Source organism: Anomaloglossus baeobatrachus, chromosome 3 (assembly GCF_048569485.1).
Source record: "Anomaloglossus baeobatrachus isolate aAnoBae1 chromosome 3, aAnoBae1.hap1, whole genome shotgun sequence".
Taxonomy (NCBI): domain Eukaryota; kingdom Metazoa; phylum Chordata; class Amphibia; order Anura; family Aromobatidae; genus Anomaloglossus; species Anomaloglossus baeobatrachus.
In genome coordinates, this window is record NC_134355.1 from 423,170,934 (window position 1) to 423,191,351 (window position 20,418).

General features: G+C 50.6%; 1 protein-coding gene across 2 annotated transcripts; it reads right to left on the minus strand.

Moving 5' to 3' along the window:
* Positions 1 to 17,163: 17,163 nt before the first annotated feature.
* LOC142295368 (transmembrane epididymal protein 1A-like) lies at positions 17,164 to 20,056 on the minus strand. Of its 2 annotated transcripts, none has more exons than XM_075338469.1 (2): positions 19,748 to 20,056; positions 17,164 to 19,532 (listed from the first exon to the last, which is right to left on the minus strand). In XM_075338469.1, the coding sequence occupies exon 2, from the start codon at positions 19,442 to 19,444 to the stop codon at positions 18,587 to 18,589; it is 858 nt and encodes a 285-aa protein (XP_075194584.1). In that variant the 5' UTR covers positions 19,445 to 19,532; positions 19,748 to 20,056; the 3' UTR covers positions 17,164 to 18,586. The 2 variants fall into 2 exon arrangements, with proteins under 2 accessions (XP_075194584.1, XP_075194583.1); XM_075338468.1 differs by having other exon boundaries at positions 19,744 to 20,056.
* Between the last annotated feature and the right edge of the window lie 362 nt (positions 20,057 to 20,418).

Genomic DNA, 20,418 nt, shown 5'->3' on the forward strand with positions numbered 1-20,418 from the left:
AGTACATAAGGATAAGGCTGCACATCAAAGTTTGATAATAGTATAATGCTATAAGTATACCGAAAAACATTGAAGCATACAATGAAAAATGCCACTTGCTAACTTGAAAGTGTGAATAATGAAATGCATACCTGCCATGATTATTAGAAAAAAGGAGATATTTAGCAATCGCATTGATCAATGTAACTGAGCCCCAAAACCTCGTCAAGGTATATCTCTATATTGGGGTCCCTAGCTCTATGACCCTAACTGTGTGTCATCTCATTGCAATTTAAAAACTGCTATGTGTGGAGAGGGGTAACCAAGGACTTTCTTATATAGGAGATGGAAAAAAAATGGCCGAAAGGGGCGGAGCTGTGTTCACATTCAGAAAAAAAAAACAAAAAACTTCATAATACTAAATAGGATAACTGAAGTGAGCACTAATATATATTCGTGAATATATATTAGTGCTCACTTCAGTTATCCTATTTAGTATTATGAAGTTTTGTTTTTTTTCCTGAAGGTGAACACAGCTTTGCCCCTTTCGGCCATGTTTTTCCATCTCCTATATAAGAAAGTCCTTGGTTACCCCTCTCCACACATAGCAGTTTTTAATTGCAATGAGATGACACACAGTTAGGGTCATAGACCTAGGGACCCCAATATAGAGATATACCTTGACGAGGTTTTGGGGCTCAGTTACATTGATCAATGCGATTGCTAAATATCTCCTTTTTCCTAATAATCATGGCAGGTATGCATTTCATTATTCACACTTTCAAGTTAGCAAGTGGCATTTTTCATTGTATGCTTCAATGTTTTTTGGTATGCTTATAGTATTATACTATTATCAAACTTTGATGTGCAGCCTTATCCTTATGTTCAAGATTTTTACTCACTGTAGCAGGTTCCAAGGTAACACGATGTCAATGACCGCCTTTGGAGTGCTGGGTTCCACTGTGAAGGGCTCCAGCCGATCCCAAGTAGTTCGGAGGTCGAGTTCGGTGCACCTTTCTTATGTGTACCTTCCCTGGTTGTCTTTCTGCGCTTGCTTCTCTCTCCTGCTTTGTGCCCTCACACACAGAGCCCTGAACCGGTGCCCGCGGACCTTTTTGGGTGGCGTGAAGCTCTATCCCTTGGTCCTTTGGGGTCACCTTACAGCAAATTCGTGTGTGGATGTAGCCTCGGTGCTTGCAGTCACCTCAGCCTCTGGTTTTACTAGTGGAGTACGTAGGTTTTTTCCTCTAGCCTAGGGACCAGTCCCCGATTTACGGCCAAGTCCTTCCACCAAAAGATTGTATGTGGAACAAGGACGATGTTGCACTTCCCGTGGTCTCTGGGACCCCTTCTGTCTTGTGCCTTGGTTGAGCTGCGCCAGCTCCAGACCACGGGTCTTTCCTCCTTCACTGCTCCTTCCAACTCCCTGACTTTCTCCACACTCCACTACCATGTGTACCCACTCCTAAGACTCCACCCCCTGGCATGGCTTTGGGTTTAACATGCCCCTGCCATGTGTGATGAGGTGTTACTGAGTGAGAGTGTTGGGTTTTGTGTGAACCAGTGGATGCACTCCTCCATACCCAGGATGGAATACCACACCTCTGGATGAGGTGCAGTACCTCTGTGGCGACTGGAGCCTCAGGGGCGCCACAATCTTAACTCCTTTGTCAATCAGCATGTGAGGCAGGGAGTCATGGTAATTTTGGGTTAGAAAGGTCCAGAGTGCTTGGCCATACTAAGGCTAGTCCTAACAACTTCATCGGACAATCTGCTTTTTATGTGTCGCGGGCGGGGAGGACGACGTCGCTGCTGCGCTCTCGCTAACGCTCGGGTCCGGCGCTGCTGCGGCTGCTGCTGCTGCTCGGTGGCTCGAGCGGTGGGACGGATCCGGGGACTCGAGCGGCGCTCCTCGCCCGTGAGTGAAAGGGGTGGTTGGTTTGGGGAATTTAGTCCGTGACGCCACCCACGGGTCGTGGTGAAGATGGGCACCACCGCTGCTGGTGACGGGGATCCCGGGAGCGATGGTAGGGAGCAGCTGGGATGTTGTTTTCCCCCTCCGTAGGTAGGGGTTGGTGGTCCCGGGGCCCAATGATGTGACGGGGAGGCAGGGTTGGTGAGGTGCAGGGTTGCAGGGACAGCGCGGCGCAGTGCCGGATGGCACAGGTGTACTCACTCAGCAAGAAAGGTACAAAGTCCTTGGTAAACCAAACAGCTGGATGGACGGGTCCCGCAGCCAGCTGCAGGGTCTCTCCCCGGACAGGTGATGGCGGCTGTCTTTCCCTGCACCTTGATGTTCTCCTTCTGACTACTATGGATTCCCAACGGTAGTCCGCTCCCCGGTGTATGGGTACTGAAGGAGTCCGTTTTCCCACAGGCGCTGGCCCTTGGGTCTCTAGCCTTAGGCGGTAGCTGTATACCCTCATGGTGTGGGCTGTTGCCTTCAATCGGGACTTTTGCTGTTGTGAAACCCCTGGGGTTCCAGTCACATTCGGATCTGACTATTGACGGCGGCTCCAAGCCTGGTCGGGGTCCGATGGCCCTGCCTGTGTGTGCTGGCTTCACTTCGCTCCCCGGTCGGTACCGGCGGGCCAACGCCCGACCCCGGTCCTACGGTTCCGCGTTGCTCCACCACTCCTGCAGACGGCCACCACCGTATGCCAACCTTGCTGTCAGTGCCTGGGCCACAAACCCAGACACCCAAGTGCTTGTTCCTCTCACTTCAAACTCCTAAGCTGTTCTGTCACTTTTCCCGCCTCCAGGCCTGTGAACTCCTCGGCGGGTGGGGCCAACCGCTTGGCTCCGCCCCACCTGGTGTGGACATCAGACCCTGGAGGGAGGCAACAAGGGTTTTTGTTTGGCTGGTGTCCCTGTCTAATGGGGGTGGGGGGTGTTTGTGTGTTATCTGTGACGACCTGGCTAGGCCAGGGCGCCACATATGCACATAAAAGGCAATGTTTATTTCACCGGAGGTATGCTATTTATAAAAACTAAGTTGCTTATTTGACCGTATCATTATTTTAATACTTTTTCTGGGATGACAGACTACTTTTAATTAGTTAAATAGCAACAATTAGAGTTAGCTCCAATCGCTGCTGTTAGATGCAAGATATCCCCACACCCCAGCACCCTCTAAACAAATATTTGTCGCGGGCGGAGGAGGGGACGCTGCGCTCACCCACTGCTCGGGTCTGGCTGCTGCTGCTCGGTGGTGGCTCGAGCGGTGGGCCGGATCCCGGGGACTCGAGCGGCGTTCCTCGCCCGTAAGTGAAAAGGGGGTGGTTTGGGTTTAGGGATATTGTCCGTGACGCAACGTCCATGGGGAACCCCTGAACCCCCGGAGAATCGCCACCGGTTACAGTAGTGGCGGGCCTGGGCCATCCCTTTCCTCCAGGCCCATCCTCCCAAATCAGCCTCTCCGGAGGCGGTAACGGTATAAGCCAAAACACATTTTTATTTACATCCCACTAAGTTTGTGGTTGCCCTGCCAGTTCTCGGGCTTGTTCGTAAGAAGTCCCTTACGCAACGGTTGCAGGAAGTCCCTACGGGAACTGGTTGCCGGCAACGGCCGGTTTAATCAAAGTGATAATCAGGTTACATCTTCTGTTGATTCATCTTATCATTCACAACTTTTAAACTGGTGGTCCCAACGGGGACAACTTGCAGCGGGGCTCCGCTGACTTTGAGACGGTTACCACTGCAGGGGGTCAGCCCACTCGGGGACCGGGCGGTACATTGGGTTCTCCTTCCATAGGCAGTTCAGCCCAGAACCACTGACGGCCGTTAGGAACGGTGGCGGGGGCAGCGTACTCAGGACCCCCTCCTCTATCAGCGGCATTCTCTCTGGACTTCCGGCTGCAGTGCTGGCCCCCAGCTCCCACGCATTCAGGGCTGGTTCTGGAGTTTGGGTGGACTGATCGTGATGCGGCATGGCTGCAGTGGCCCCTTGCTCACGGGCCCCCACCACAGCAACCATTCTGCGCATCTCCGCCGTCCAATCCAGCAGCTGCGGCAGGCTCTGCGCCCTCACCTTCAAGCAGAATCGGCCCAGCTCCCGCTCTAGCCACGCAGCATTTCCGGCGGGGAGCTAACCCGGGCCGCAGTCTTCAAAGGCTACTCCTCCTCAGTTCCCCCAGAGCTTAGACGCCCCGGTGGCAGGCACTCCCGTGCTCCAATTTGAGGACGCCGCCATCTCTCCATCCGCGTCCCCCTTAGTCTTTTTCCGGCTCCTCCTCTACAGGGGCGGGGTTTCGGTTTTCGCGCCTCCACTGCTCGAGGAGATGCTCGAGCAGGAATTTTTCGCGCCCAAAATGGCGGCTTCTCAAAATTTTCGGCCGGTCACCTCCGGCAGTCACAAGGCGCACCTCTACCAGACGGCAGAGCGGTAATATCCTGTTCGTGACGCCAAGTTGTCGCGGGTGGAGGAGGGGACGCTGCGCTCACCCACTGCTCGGGTCCGGCTGCTGCTGCTCGGTGGTGGCTCGAGCGGTGGGCCGGATCCCGGGAACTCGAGCGGCGTTCCTCGCCCGTGAGTGAAAAGGGGGTGGTTTGGGTTTAGGGATATTGTCCGTGACGCCACCCACGGTTGCGGTGAGGTTGTGACACCACCGCTGCTCTGGACGGGGATCCCGGGAGGGATGACAGGGAGCAGCTTGGATGTTATTTCTCCCCTCCGTGGGTAGGGGGTTTGGTTGTCCCGGGGCCTGGTGAGGGAGGGATGGCAGGCGGGCTACGGGGCCTGGTGAGATGCAGGGTCGCGGGGGCAGCGCTGTGCCGCACGGCACGGTGGTACTCACTCAGCCATTGACGAATGCAAAGTCTCCGGTAAAACAAGCGGCTGGATCGATGGGTCCCACAGACGGCTGCGGTGTTTCTCCTCCCGGCAGGTTGATGGTGACTGCCTTTCCTTGCACCTGTGTTGTGTTACGGTTCCAATGGCTTCCCACCGGTAACCCGCTCCCCAGCTTGGATAGATGCTGAAGGAGCCCCTTTTGCCCGCAGGCTCTGGCCCTGGGAACTGTAGCCTTGGCGGTGACTGTGTTTCCCTCTACGGTGTAAGCTGTTGTCTTCAATCAGGTCTTGACTGCTGGGAAACCCCGGAGGTTCCCTTTGCTAATGGATTTGACCAGTTTTACGGCGACTCCTAGCCTGGTCGGGGTCCGTAAGCCCTGCCGGATGGTGCTGGCTTTTCTTTACTCTCCGATCCGGTATCGCCGGGCCACCGCCCGTCCACGGTCCTTACGGTTCGCTCCAATTAGCCTCTCCTGCAGACGGTCACCACCGTCTGCCAACCTTGCTGTACTGTCCGGACCACACACCCGGACGCTGTCAGACTGCTCCTCTACCACTTTACTTCCTCACTCCTCAACTTCAAAAACTGATCTCACTCCTTTTCCCGCCTCCAGGACTGTGAACTCCTTGGTGGGCGTGACCAACTGCCTGGCCCACCCCCTGGTGTGGACATCAGCCCCTGGAGGAAGGCAACAAGGATTTTGTGTTTGGCTTCGGTGTGCCTAACCGGGGTGTGGGGTGTGTTGGTGTAGTACCTGTGACGACCTGGCTTGTCCAGGGTGCCACATATTCATCTCCCCTTCCCTCCTGCCTTCTCATCTGTCCTCATCTGCTGACCTACTCCTGAACCTCAGATCGCTCCTAATATCACGCAGACCATGCCGTCCCCTCTCCTTCTCCCATCTGCTCTCTCTTTCACTACTTCTTCTCACTGCTGGTGACATATCTCCCAATCCTGGCCCCCCACAGATGGTACACCCCTCTTTATCACCCACCTACCACTCTCCACATACTAGTAACTACCACAATCTATCCAACATAAAATCCATTCCCCTCTCACCCACTCCGCCGCCCCTTCTTTCTGGAGCGCTCTGGAATGCCCGTTCAGTGTGTAATAAACTGCACATCATTCATGATCTTTTTACCTCCAGCAATCTATCCTTTATGGGCATCACCGAAACATGGATGACACCCTCCAACACTGCCTCCCCTGCTGCGCTATGCTACGGCGGCCTCCACTTTACCCACACTCCTCGCCCTGGCAATAGACAGGGTGGAGGAGTGGGCCTCCTTCTTTCTAACAACTGCAGCTTCACCCCAATCCCACCTCTGCCCTCCCTCGTCCTGCCTTTCTTTGAAGTGCACTCTGTCCGAATCTATTCTCCCTCCAACCTCCAAGTGGCCGTCATATACAGACCCCCGGGCGCTACCACTGCCTTTATTGACCAGTTCTCTGCCTGGCTTCTACACTTTCTCTCTGCTGACATTCCCACCATCATCATGGGTGACTTCAACATCCCCACTGACACCCGCCAATCAGCTGCTTCCAAACTCCTCTCCCTTGCTTCGTCTTTTAGTTTAACTCAGTGGTCCACCTCTGCCACCCATAAAGATGGACACACGCTAGACCTTATCTTCACCTGCCTCTGTTCCCTTTCTGACCTCACAACTTCCCCCCTCCCCCTATCTGACCACCATCTTCTGACCTTTTCAGCCCTGTCCTCCTCACCTGCCCCCCCTGCCCAGCACTTAGCACATCCCCGCAGAAACCTTGCACACCTCAACATGCACACTCTCTCTGACTCTATCCTTCCGCTGTCCTCCATATCGTCCCACCACGACACAGACAGTGCCACCACTTTCTACAACACTACTCTCACATCAGCTATTTATTCAGTCGCCCCTCTTGTGCACGGCAGAGTGAGACGAATCACTAGACAGCCCTGGCACAACAGCCTCACTAAAAAACTTCGGCAAGTGTCTAGGGCTGCAGAGCGGCGGTGTAAGAAAACGCACTCCCAGGAAGACTTCACCACATTCAAAAATGCAATTCACACATTTCGTTCAGTCCTCACCTCCGCTAAACACGATTACTTCAGAAACCTCATATCCTCTCTAACACACAACCCCAAACAGTTATTCAATACTTTCAACTCCCTCCTTCACCAACCACTGCCCCCTCCAACTTCCCTCATTTCTGCAGAAGACTTTGCCACTTATTTCAAAGAAAAAATCGACCAAATAAGGCAAGTCTTCTCTGCTCAACCACCACAACCCCTTCACATAACTGACTACTGCCCCTCCCCCATAAACTTCCTCCCCACCATCACCGAAGGAGAGCCTGCACGTCTTCTCTCAAAAGCGCACCTCACCACCTGCGCACTTGACCCCATCCCACCTCCTCCCCAACCTCACCACTATCTTTATTCAAGCCTTAACCCATTTCTTTAACCTATCTTTAACGACTAGTACCTTCCCCTCTGCCTTTAAACATGCAACAGTCACACCCATCCTAAAGAAACCTTCCCTCGATCCAACCTCTACTACCAGCTATCGCCCCATATCACTACTCCCACTTGCCTCAAAACTCCTGGAACAGCATGTCCATGCTGAACTTTCCTCCCACCTCTCCTCTAACTCTCTGTTTGACAACCTACAGTCCGGCTTCCGTCCACATCATTTTACCTAAACTGCCCTGACTAAAATCATGAATGACTTACTTACTGCCAAAGCAAACAAGCACTTCTCCATACTCCTACTTCTAGACCTGTCCTCAGCCTTCGATACTGTCGACCACTCCCTCCTATTATAGACTCTCTCTTCCCTTGGTGTCAGAGATCTTGCCCTCTCTTGGATCTCTTCATATCTTTCCAATCGCACTTTCAGTGTCTCCCACTCTCACACAACCTCTTCATCCCGCCATCTCTCTGTTGGCGTCCCTTAAGGCTCTGTCCTAGGACCCTTACTTTTTTCTATCTACACATTTGGCCTGGGACAACTCATAAAGTCCCATGGCTTCCAATACCACCTATATGCCGATGACAACCAGATCTAGCTCTCTGGCCCAGATGTCACATCTCTACTGTCCAAAATCCCGAAATGTCTATCTGCTATATCCTCCTTCTTCTCCTCTGGCTTCCTAAAGCTCAATGTGGCCAAAATTGAACTAATCATCTTTCCTCCGTCTCACCTACACTCTCCACCTGATCTATCTATTACAATAAATAACACCAGGCTCTCGCCAGTACCCAAAGTTCGCTGCCTCGGAGAGACCTTTGACTCTGCCTTGTCCTTCATACCACACATCCAATCCCTCACCACCTCCTGCCGTCTTCAACTTAAAAATATTTCCAGAATCTGCCCTTTCCTCAATTCGCAATCTACAAAAATGCTAGTGCATGCCCTCATAATCTCCCGCCTCGACTACTGTAACATTCTCCTCCTTGGCCTCCCTGCCAACACGCTCGCCCCTCTCCAGTCCATCCTTAATTCTGCTGCCCGACTGATCCACCTCTCTCCTCAATACCACCCCGCTTCTCCTCTCTGCATGTCCCTCCACTGGCTCCCAATCTTCCACCGTATCTAATTCAAACTACTAACACTGACCTATAAAGCTGTGCATAATCTATCTCCTCCATATATCTCTGAACTAATCTCCCACTACACTCCAACACGTCACCTCCGGTCCTCCCAAGATCTCCTTCTCTCCTCCTCTCTCATTCTCTCCTCATGCAACTGACTCCAAGACTTCTCCCGAGCATCCCCAGTCTCCTGGAACTCGCTGCCTCAACACGTCAGACTATCCCCTACCCTTGCAAACTTCAAACGGAACTTGAAAACCCACCTGTTCAGAAATGCCTACAATCTACAATGAACTCACTGCCGCCCGACCACCGTGCGGAGCTGCCGCCCGACCACCGTGCGGAGCTGCCGCCCAATCTACACCCCACCTACTGTCTCCTCCCCATAATCCTATAGAATGTAAGCCCGCAAGGGTAGGGCCCTCTTCCCTCTGTACTAGTCTGTCTACTGTAACTTGTATATGTATTTTGTATGTAACCCACTTCTCATGTACAGCACCTTGGAATTAATGGTGCTCTATAAATAAATAATAATAATAATAATAATGCAAGTGTGTCGCCCAGGGAAGGGGGTACTCGGTCCTGGGCAGTACTTATAATTGGGAATGTCACTATTGTGGCCGTTGCCCGGTTCCATGCCCTGGCCCCCTTTTGTAAGGAGGGATATTTACAGGGGTGATAAGAGTTAATGTCATGTGACGCCACCTGCGGGTTGCGGTTAAGGATGAAGGACCACCGCTGCTAAATGTGGGTACTCCCAGAGCTGGTGGTGATTGCAGCAATGGTGTTACGCCCTCTGCAGGTAGGGCCATGCCTGGGAGATATTGCAGGGTAATAACAGAGACCACACCAGGTTGTCTTTAACAGTCTCTACTCACTTGGACCCAGGGGTTGCTGGTTCAGGTCCCAGGAGTATCGATGCCAATGTAGTGACCCAGGTTGCTCTGTCCCCGACACTCTCTGTTGGTTGGGTCCCCGTAGCGTGGAGCGTTTGGGGCCTGACTGTCCCTTTTGGGGTACAGTCTCCTTCTCCATACGGCGGGCAGTGCGGACCCTGTGGGGAGGTAAGTGTCCGAACCCCAATCCTTTTATTGCTGATGCCCCCTGATTATTTGGTTCGATGAAGTCCGTGGAGGTGTCCTCACCGGGCAGGTATTTACCAAGCCGTATAAAACTGGCGCCTGATCTAGAGCCCTGTGCCCCGTTCGTGCTCCGGTCCCAGCGGTATCTCCGGTACCGATCCTGGCAACCTCTCTCCTGTGCCCCCGGGTCACCGTTGCACAGACCCAGCTCAGGCACATCCACACACCTCTCCTGGGTGCCACACTCTCCTAACTAACTCACTGATTGACTGCTGACCCCTACCACCAGGCTGACTAATCCCAGGGACTCAATCCCATGGTGACCATCCCCTTCCATGGTTAACTCTCTATGCCCGGTGTGGAGTGGAGAGCTAGGATTTTGGTCGTGCTTTGGTGGTATCGGCACTGTTACTCCAGGTCCCAGGGGGTAGGTCCTACATCCCCATGAGGATGCAGTTCCCTGTAGTGCCCTGAGTGTTTCAGGGATGCTATACAAGTGCTGTTTGTTTAACACAGTTTGGCGTTCCACCCTGTATGGAGTGGGCTCAACTTGCACATGCATCATACAAATACATCACATGTTGGAAAAGATTAAAGGGAATTTATCAGCAGGTTTTTGCTATGTAATCTAAAAACAGCTTGCTTTAAGATGTAAAACATAGAATTTAGGGATGTCTCTCTCTTCAAGGTTGATATTGTTGTGCATTTGCAATGTTTGTTTAAGCAGCATGAGCTTATCATTGATATGACTTGCTGGATTGTGCCATGTTGTCCGGCACACACCCTCCTCTGTTTCGAACCTCACTGTCAATATACAATGTCTATACAGAGCCTGGTGTGGGCAGTGGCAGCTTTCTCAGCTATGTGGCGTGGCTAAATCTAAAAATTCTGATTGTACTAGAACCACTGCACCCAATAATCTAAGTGATGCATCATTGGATTCAGGGTCTCTTTGCCTACATTATGCTGCTATCACACGAGGTAGCAAAAATCTGGTGACAGATTCCCTTTAAAAGGTTATTTCAGCTTCCATCATTGATTAGCTATATACTGGAAAAATTGTAAATATTACAGTAGGTCATGGAGGTCTGATCTTTGGGCCCCCACCTACCTAACTAGCATGCTTGACCATGCCTATCTTCATACTCCTCCTAACTATAGCTTTCCAGCTGGGATTTCTTGAGTCACCAGTATCAGCTATCAGATAGCAGCCCAGCAATTGGAACACCTGCTGACTTAACCAGTGGCATAATTAGAGTTTGATGGGCCCTGATGCAAAATTTGTACTTCGGAATCCCGCCTCAACCACTCTCACCTCCCCCCTTTAGGCTCTTTCCCTCAGCATGCAGCTTTCCCATGCTCTCATATACCTCTTTCCTTCAGCACCCAGCTTTCCTATGTTCTGATATTTATCTGTACTCAACACCTAACTTTCCCATGTTCTGCAGTACATATTTCCCTAAGCTCCCAAATTGCCCTTCATATCAGAGCATGGGAAAGCTGGGTGAGGATGGAAAGATGTATAGCAGTTCATGAGAAAGCTGGGTGTTGAGGGATAGAACATCTTTCCCTCAGCACCCAGCTTTCCCATCCCATGCATGTATTTTTGTTCCCATCCTGGTATTTGGCCCAATCCATTTGTTTTTGCTGTACATAATGTTTGTGCTATACATAACATAATAGATTTATTCATTTTGCATATAAAAATGGTAGTTGTTTTGTTAATGGTACATGGGTTTTGCCATTTTTAAGAGGTTTGTTTGGCACTTACTGATGGTGGACAAGTCTTACTGATGATGGGCAGGGCTTACTGATGGTAGGGGGGGCTTACTGCTTTGCAGCTATGGAGCAGTTAGTGCAGTGCAGGGGATGGCTGTGCTGAGGAGGATAGGTAATGCTCAGCTTTTCTCGGCTGCCCTCAGGCACACATCCAGCTGAAGTAGGTGTTGAGGTCACCAGGGCCCAGAACCCAAGGGCTAGGTCGCGATCCCTGCGACCGTGATTATTCCCCCCCTGAAACTAACATTTAGCTTCCAGTGGATAAGATAAATATCTTGGATTGAAACATTTCAATATTATATAAAACTGTTAGGAAATATAACTTCGAGCATGTTGTTACAATATTTATTTATAGTCTATCCACCAACATCTTCATTTAGGCTATATGTCCACGGGAGAATGTAGCTGCGGATTTTTCTGCATCAAAATCCGCAGCTTTCCCGCAAAATCCGCACCTTTTCAAAGGTGCGGATTTGCCGCGGATTTACCGCAAAATTGCCGCGGATTTGATGCGGATTTTGGTGCGGATTTTTTTTTTTTCCCAATTTTAAAGCCAAAATCCGGATGAAAATCCACAACAATAATTGACATGTTGCAGATTTTTCCGGATCAAAATCCGCACGAAATCCGCTGCAGAAAAATCCGCAGCGTGGGCACAGCATTTCCAAAATGCCATAGAAATGGCTGGGAAGTGCCTGAGCTGCAGATTTTCGGGAAATCTGCGGCTTTTCCGCAAGAAATCCGCGGCAAAATCCGCGCATTTTCCGCAGCGTGGGAACATAGCCTTAATCTGTTTCTTGAAAATCTGGGTGCTAAGAAATATGGCCACCCATTCTTTCACAATATTACCACCTAGATTGTTTGGTTATAGTTAACTAGTTGTATTGCTGAAATTCACTACACTTGTGCAACTCTATACAGATTTGTAGGATTCTGAAAAACTTGGATGATTACCCCTGTATCTTGTTTCCCCCCCATTTTTCCCTTATGGCACATAAGGGAAAAATGGGGGGGAAACAAGATACAGGGGTAATCATCCATAGTAGTCACTTGCGGAACAGAATATTGAAAGACATCAAACAAACGAGCAACTTGTGAACTTACTAAATTTGACCTGCATTCATAGAGGACCTCAAGAGCCGGGAATCCAAAATATTACCCAAAGCAGGTGTGGCGCCCCTGACCTGGTCAGGCACCACTGAGTACTGCACCCATGCTGGGGACAGTACAATACAGGTAATCCAGAAGGCTGACCGGGGTGTGGAACACAGGCGCATAGTGACCAGGCCTCCCACATCACCAGAGGGGACCCTTGAGTAGCCAGAAGGAGTTAACTTTCAATTCCCAGCTAGGGGTGTGTTCAGGGGCTGGTTGCTAGGTGGCGTAGGCAAGAACAGGAGAGGAGGAGCAGTGAGTCAGTTAGAGCAGAGAACTCCAGAGGGCTCAGTGAGGAGCAGACCTGTGGGGCTGTTGCTGTCTAACAGCGCCCGCGCAGTGGCTACTGACGGGGGAGAACGGTCAACTAGGAGTGCTACCTGAAAGCCAGCTTCAGCTAGAGAGAAAGCACGGAGTGGGAAGTAAGGAGACTGCTAGAGAGCACCAGGCCCAACCGGGCGGCAGATCCCGAAGCGAAGATAGATCCAGCTTTCTTCTGCTAAACCTGCCGGTGTGGGGCTCTCAAAGCCCACACCACAACACCACAAAAGCCGCAGCCACGTAACCGCAGTGAGGGCCCATAGGTCACAGGAGGCAAGCAGCTGGAGTGGCCTGGTCCGGGGAACAAGCAAACGGCAAACAAAAGGGGGAGAGAGGCTGCAGCATCTTCCCTGGGTGACCCCCATAGGGACTCAAAGTCGGGGTCACCCCAAACCACCAAGGGCTAAGGAAGGCGAGTCAGTAGTCACCCTCATAAAGTCAGCCGGAAGGATACCTGGTTCCCATCTGGTTCATCCCAGCTACGCCCGGGCTACTCACCCTGCCATCAAATGTGAGTAAAGCCCTTGAAAGACAGTTCTGCCTGTGTGAGTCATTCTGCGACTTGTGGTACTACAAACCTACACCGGGCCCTGGGGCTTGCCTCACTCTCAGGAGGCTATTCCAACTAACTGCACACACCATCAGCCCCAGGCGACCCTCAACCTGCAGTGGCGGTCCCTACTGACCGCAATACTGAGAGTGGCGTCACGATCAAAACCGAAGATTCCTTACCTGTGACCAGCACCAGCTACGTGGAGTCCCTGAAGGTATGCACCGATACAACACCTGTGGGGCTTCACATCTGGCGTCACGAACAGGATAAGGACTAGACCTGTCCAGACAGGTGACCATGTGCCTGGGCGGTCCGCTTGAAAAATTGGAAGCGCCGCCATATTGCCACCATGAAAAGCGCGCTGAAAAACAACAGCAGCCCGCGCTGGAAGAAGTTACCGCCCACGAAGAGGTGTGGCTACCCAGAGATCCCCTGCAGGGTTCTGAGCTTGCCAGCGAAGAGAGCGGAAGCGTCCGGAGACGGCGGAGCAGAAGAGAAGCCAGCAGCTTGCTAGAGAAAATGGCGTCTGAGTGCAGAGACCCAGAGCCAGGCTCCGCTGCCTGGTGGTGTCGGGAGCTCGCCGAGTTCTGCGATCAACTGGAAGCCAGGGTCGGAAGGCTGATCAGAGAGGGACGCGAGGAGTTTCTATGGATGACCGCGGCGGTTCGGGCCTACGAGGAGAGAGCCGCGCACCGAGTGCCAGACCGGGCGGTGACGACTCAGACCCCGATGCTGCTACCGATGGGTGAGTCCAGTGTTGCCCCTGCCGGCCCGGATGCCCCGACCCCTGCTGCCACGCCCGCGGTCCCTGAAGAGGCGCCCGGTGCGGCGACGCTGAACCAGGCCGCAGCCACGCCAGGTGCGGCCCGCCAAGCCCCGGCCGCCGCAGCGATGCCCTGCTCGGCCCGCCAAGCCCCGGCCGCCGCAGCGATGCCCTGCTCGGCCCACCAAGACCCGGTTCCTGCAGCGATGCCCAGCCCAGCCTGCACAGACCCCATCGCAGCTGCGACGCCGATCCAGGCCGCCGCCATACAGGGCGCGGCCCGCCAAGACCAGGCCGCCGCCATGCCAGGCGCGGCCCGCCAAGACCAGGCCGCCGCCATGCCAGGCGCGGCCCGCCAAGACCAGGCCGCCGCCATGCCAGGCGCGGCCCGCCAAGACCAGGCCGCCGCCATGCCAGGCGCGGCCCGCCAAGACAAGGCTGACGTACCATTTACCCCGGCCCGCAAGGCCAGAGCAGACAAGGCTCCCCAGGTTCAGGAAGTCCCTGCTAGGCAATCCCTGGTAGGTGAGGACTCCGCATACTGGCAGCTAAAAGCCGACCTGGAAGCTAAGTTCCCACGGGAGATGGTGGAGCGGTACATGCTCCCTCCGCACACCCCAAAGAGTATCCCGACAGCTCCCGCAGCAACCACGGCAAAGAGTTCCCCACCTGGGCCGGCAGAAAGAAGTCCATCCCCAGCACTGCTACCCAAGGAGTGCCAGGAAGAACTAAGGGGGGGAGGAGGCCAGGAGGTTGAGGGGCTGACTCCAGAGCCATACCCAGAGCCAGAGATGCTGCCTTATTCCCGCTGGGATGAGGAAGACCTGACACCATCTGCAGAAGAAGATCTGCCCAAAAGCCTTACCTGGGAGTTTGTGAGCTGCACCCTACAGAATCCAGCCCGTAAGACACACCGCAACAGAACGCAACTATCCTCTACACCGTCATCTCCAGAGCAGAGAGAAGTCACCGCCAGAGACCTGCAAGAAAAACGAGCCCTGAGAAGGTCCAAAGCCCAGGCCAGAGGACCCCTTTTCAGAGGAGTAGTGGAGGATTTTAATCTGAGAAGTGGATATGGATTCATCGTAGCACCTGGTATCAAAGAAGGGATATTTGTCAACAGAAGAGATGTGAGAGCTCATCTGCCTAGAGGACACCCTGGCAGAAATCTAAAGATGGGAGATTCAGTCCAGTTTACTATGCATCAAGGCGAAAGAGGACTGTACGCGCTTGACGTAGCACTATGCACCAGCAAACCTTACAGCCACCCCATGCTACAAGAGAGAAAAGACAAGGAACCTACAGATGAAACTACCACAGACGACGACAGAGACCAAGAAAGCAGCAGGTGCCACCGCCGTACAGGCTCAAGCCCTGGTAAAGAGGAGTAAAGTAAAGTAAAGTAAAGAAAGAAGTACAGCAAGTTTTGACCAGTTTGAAAAGTTTGTTTTGCAACGTTTACGTTTAAGCATGTGCCCACAAAAACTATTGTGAGAAAACCATAAACCTTAAGGCTATGAACTGGCTATAGCCACAAACTCTCGCAGTGTAAATAGTTACACCAAAGGGCACCACCACCACCAGAGTCAGCCTGTTTAGGGGCTTGGCTCGTCTGCAACCAGGAGGAGCCCGTCCGTATATAGGGCCTTGGCTCACCTGCAACCAGAGAGCATGCCTGTTTATGGGGCCTGGCTCTCCACCACAAAGAGGGTACCTGGTCAGCACCAACTGTGGAGGCCGCCTCTGCATCCTGCCAGAAGAGGCTGAAGGCGCGGATCCACCAGGCCAGGTATACCCTGAAACCACCAGCCCATGAAAGCCGCCTCTACATCCTGCCAGAAGTGGCTGAAGCCGCGGCCAACGTGAAAGGGTTTTGGGTGGGTTAACGGACTTGTGGGTGGAGGGTGGTGATGTATGGTACCTGGTGCTTTTAAAAATGTTTTACATGTTTTAATGTTTTATGCATTTTAAAATGTTGTCTTGCAGCCCGAGGACGTGCTGGTGATAACTAAGGGGGAATGTGGCGCCCCTGACCTGGTCAGGCACCACTGAGTACTGCACCCATGCTGGGGACAGTACAATACAGGTAATCCAGAAGGCTGACCGGGGTGTGGAACACAGGCGCATAGTGACCAGGCCTCCCACATCACCAGAGGGGACCCTTGAGTAGCCAGAAGGAGTTAACTTTCAATTCCCAGCTAGGGGTGTGTTCAGGGGCTGGTTGCTAGGTGGCGTAGGCAAGAACAGGAGAGGAGGAGCAGTGAGTCAGTTAGAGCAGAGAACTCCAGAGGGCTCAGTGAGGAGCAGACCTGTGGGGCTGTTGCTGTCTAACAGCGCCCGCGCAGTGGCTACTGACGGGGGAGAACGGTCAACTAGGAGTGCTACCTGAAAGCCAGCTTCAGCTAGAGAGAAAGCACGGAGTGGGAAGTAAGGAGACTGCTAGAGAGCACCAGGCCCAACCGGGCGGCAGATCCCGAAGCGAAGATAGATCCAGCTTTCTTCTGCTAAACCTGCCGGTGTGGGGCTCTCAAAGCCCACACCACAACACCACAAAAGCCGCAGCCACGTAACCGCAGTGAGGGCCCATAGGTCACAGGAGGCAAGCAGCTGGAGTGGCCTGGTCCGGGGAACAAGCAAACGGCAAACAAAAGGGGGAGAGAGGCTGCAGCATCTTCCCTGGGTGACCCCCATAGGGACTCAAAGTCGGGGTCACCCCAAACCACCAAGGGCTAAGGAAGGCGAGTCAGTAGTCACCCTCATAAAGTCAGCCGGAAGGATACCTGGTTCCCATCTGGTTCATCCCAGCTACGCCCGGGCTACTCACCCTGCCATCAAATGTGAGTAAAGCCCTTGAAAGACAGTTCTGCCTGTGTGAGTCATTCTGCGACTTGTGGTACTACAAACCTACACCGGGCCCTGGGGCTTGCCTCACTCTCAGGAGGCTATTCCAACTAACTGCACACACCATCAGCCCCAGGCGACCCTCAACCTGCAGTGGCGGTCCCTACTGACCGCAATACTGAGAGTGGCGTCACGATCAAAACCGAAGATTCCTTACCTGTGACCAGCACCAGCTACGTGGAGTCCCTGAAGGTATGCACCGATACAACACCTGTGGGGCTTCACACAGGAAACATATTAACGAGGGTTTCTTGTTTCGTGTAAATTCATTTATTCATTGTATTATGGAGTGTCTCCAAATATCTAATATACTTTACCTTTTAAAGGTTTGTCATTTACAAAATTATAAAGCTTTCTTGCCAGTATATTGAAATGTGTGACTGCAGCCAGAGCCTGGTTGATGATATCACCACACCTTTTTATAACAGCACTATAACAAATGATAAGCATTTACTTCTCCATCTTAATCTGTTCAGTGGTGGAGGTGTTTAGTGTAGTCTCTTATTACAAAACATAGTCACAACTACTATCTCTTCCATTCAGTTATTGATTTACAGTATGTACACAGTATATCACCCTGCCACTAACATTACACTTAATGCAGGGAGTGTATTTCAGGATACTGGCACCTGTTTGCACTCAGGGATATTATCTTATCTGACTTCATCCTCCAACAATTCATGTCAAGGTTCATGTCCACATCTGAGATAAGATAATAGGTGTGGTTTCTGATCCAAGAATGCTGTCATACACAGTGACCATAGGCCAAACTTGTCAACATTGGTGATTTCAGCCAACATTAGTCTCTTGTGTATGGGGGACTTAAAGGGGTATTCCCATCTCCGAGATCCTATCCCATTATGTAATAGGTATAATAATACTATTAGCAAATACCTTCCTTTAGAAATGTAGTATAGTTCTTCTGATATAGCCATGTCTCTTACCTCATATTCAGGGTATTGCAGGACTTTAGGTATCCATGGTTACAACCACACATAGAGTCACAGTTAATCACTTGCTTGTGATCATAACCATGGATACCTAAGATCCTGCAATGCCCTGAACATGTGGTAAGCAACATAGTGAATCAGAAGAACTATACTACATTTCTAATTGGAGGTATTTGCTAATATTATTACACCAACTACATATTAGGATAGGATCTTGGAGATGGGAATACTCCATTAACAATTTTTATCTGCCATTTGCTGCTTTCTACTATTAACATCAAGACTGACAAAATATTTAATGTAAAAACGATATTATTAAAACCAGGTCAAAAGTTGACAGTTTTTATTCTTATTTTTTTCTTATTCCTGCGTCTGCCCTATGTATTCCTTTTTCTTTTTTAAATTTGCCATTTGGTTCCAGAGATATGGGCTTTTTACTTAGTTCACACAGTATACTGTAGTGATCTTTACCAAGTGGGCGTTGTTCATTGGATTCTGTAGTATCTCTAGGCTGTTCTACATAATTACCCTCTTATAAAGACCATAAAAATTAGCATATTGGATGCACTAAGTAAAAGGTTTTTATTTCTGAAATTGTATGCTGAATTGAAAAAACATAAACGGAATACTGGGGAGAAGTAACAATAACATTACATAAACTGGTGACTTTTGACCTGGTGACGGTCCTCCTTAAATCTGTCTAATACTGTAGATTAAACAAATCAGTAAAATTACAATTCTTCCTCTCCTTCCCCTCCAGTGAGCTTTGCTAATTCTGCTTTATCTCCAGCTAGCTGGTAACAATCTTTTCCTAATCTCTTACCCCAGCGCCTGTGTACAATAAGTGTTATCCAAAACAATAAACCCATTAGCCCTGCATCCAGTGCCAGGTGCCAACAGTAAAAGGTGGTGAGAAACATAAGATTTGCAGGGTCTCCTGAGTCCCAAGCATGGCCTGTTGGTGGAGAATATAAAATAAAGGCAGCATGAAGCAACCATGTCCCTTGTATAGTCACTAGCCAAGCTTTAGTAAACCAGAGTCGGCGGTGGTCTGGCTGCCAGATTTCAAAAATCATTATCAGACTAGTCACAGCAGTAGTGAGAAGTAGGAGATGGTGGACTTGTACCTCTACTGCCTCTTTTCCATGACCATGGAACTTGAGGAGAAGCGTTGTGATGGAAAACGCAGCGGTCACTCCAGCATGTTCAAGCAATGGGCAACGTTTTTGGAGACAGGACTGACTCAAAATGTCTAACATCCCACTTAGACAGAAGTATCCATACATGGTGGCATGTTGCCATTCACTAGGGTGTTGAAAACGATATTCAGGGTCATCTGATCGGAAGAAGCGTAATTTCTGGACTCCTGGGGGAAAGAAAAACTCTGCCATAACAGCCGTGAATCCATAAAGCAACTTCATTATTGCTTCTATTGGCAATGTCCTCCAGAATTTTTTATTTTTGTTGTTGCGAGGGCCATATTGAACTCGACATCCATTTAACACCATCCAGGAGTAACGAATAGCATACAGCAAACCAAAAGATAAAAATGCAAGCCCAGGGGAGATGTGTCCAATAAAAGTCCCCATTGTGAAAATGGGAAGACTACTACTGCGCGATTAGATGGATGTATTACAAAAAAAGGGTCACAAGGTTTTCTAGTTCCTTAATTCTCCCCTGAAAGAAGTAAAAAAAAGGTAAAACATTAGTATACTCAAATGTAATCTAAGCAGATATGTCCCTGAAAGAATGTGCAAGAAGTCACTGAAGCTGAAAGTTTTAGAACTTGACACAGAGCAGATATTCTAGTTAAATACCCAAATTTAACAGGTAAAATGATCAATGTACTTCACTTAAAAAAAGTCTCAATGAGTTTCCGAAAACCCACCTGCCTGTCACAAAATCTGTATTGGAAGCAGTACCATTCCAACAGACAAATGTGTTGCTTTATCCCTAATAATCTGTCTGTGAGCACTCTGGTTCCTCTGAAGGACAGCAATCTCTCAGTCCTTGGGGTTGTACGGTTTGCTAGAGATGTGTCTATGCAGCGATCCTCACTCTCGACTAGTAAAGGGAATTATGTGGTGAAGCTTCTCAGGTTCACAGCAGCCTCCTTCGGAAATATTTTTCAGTGCACCAAAGTGCCCAGGTGAGCGAGTAAATGATGTGAGCAGAGTAACTGAGTCAAAGCATTGTCTCTCTCACCGATAGCTATGTAGAGGATTATAGACTCCTACTGTAACATGGACACACCCAGTAAGGTGGTACTGATCCTGTCATACGGACATAACTTTAAAAGGGTGTGAGACAGAGACACTGGGCTGGTGACCGCAAATCTACTAGGAAAACAAAAAACATCTTAAGGAAAGGAAGGGCACAAAGCTTAACTGGAGAAATTCATAAAGCAAAACAGGTTTACAGAGATACTTGTGGATTCTGTGAACAGATTTAGGAAAAAGCTAAATATATCTTTATTTTATACTCACATAGTCACAGAGAAACAGGTGATCCTCCAGGTAAATGGCAACGAGCTTGTCAATAGAACTAACTATTCATGAGATAT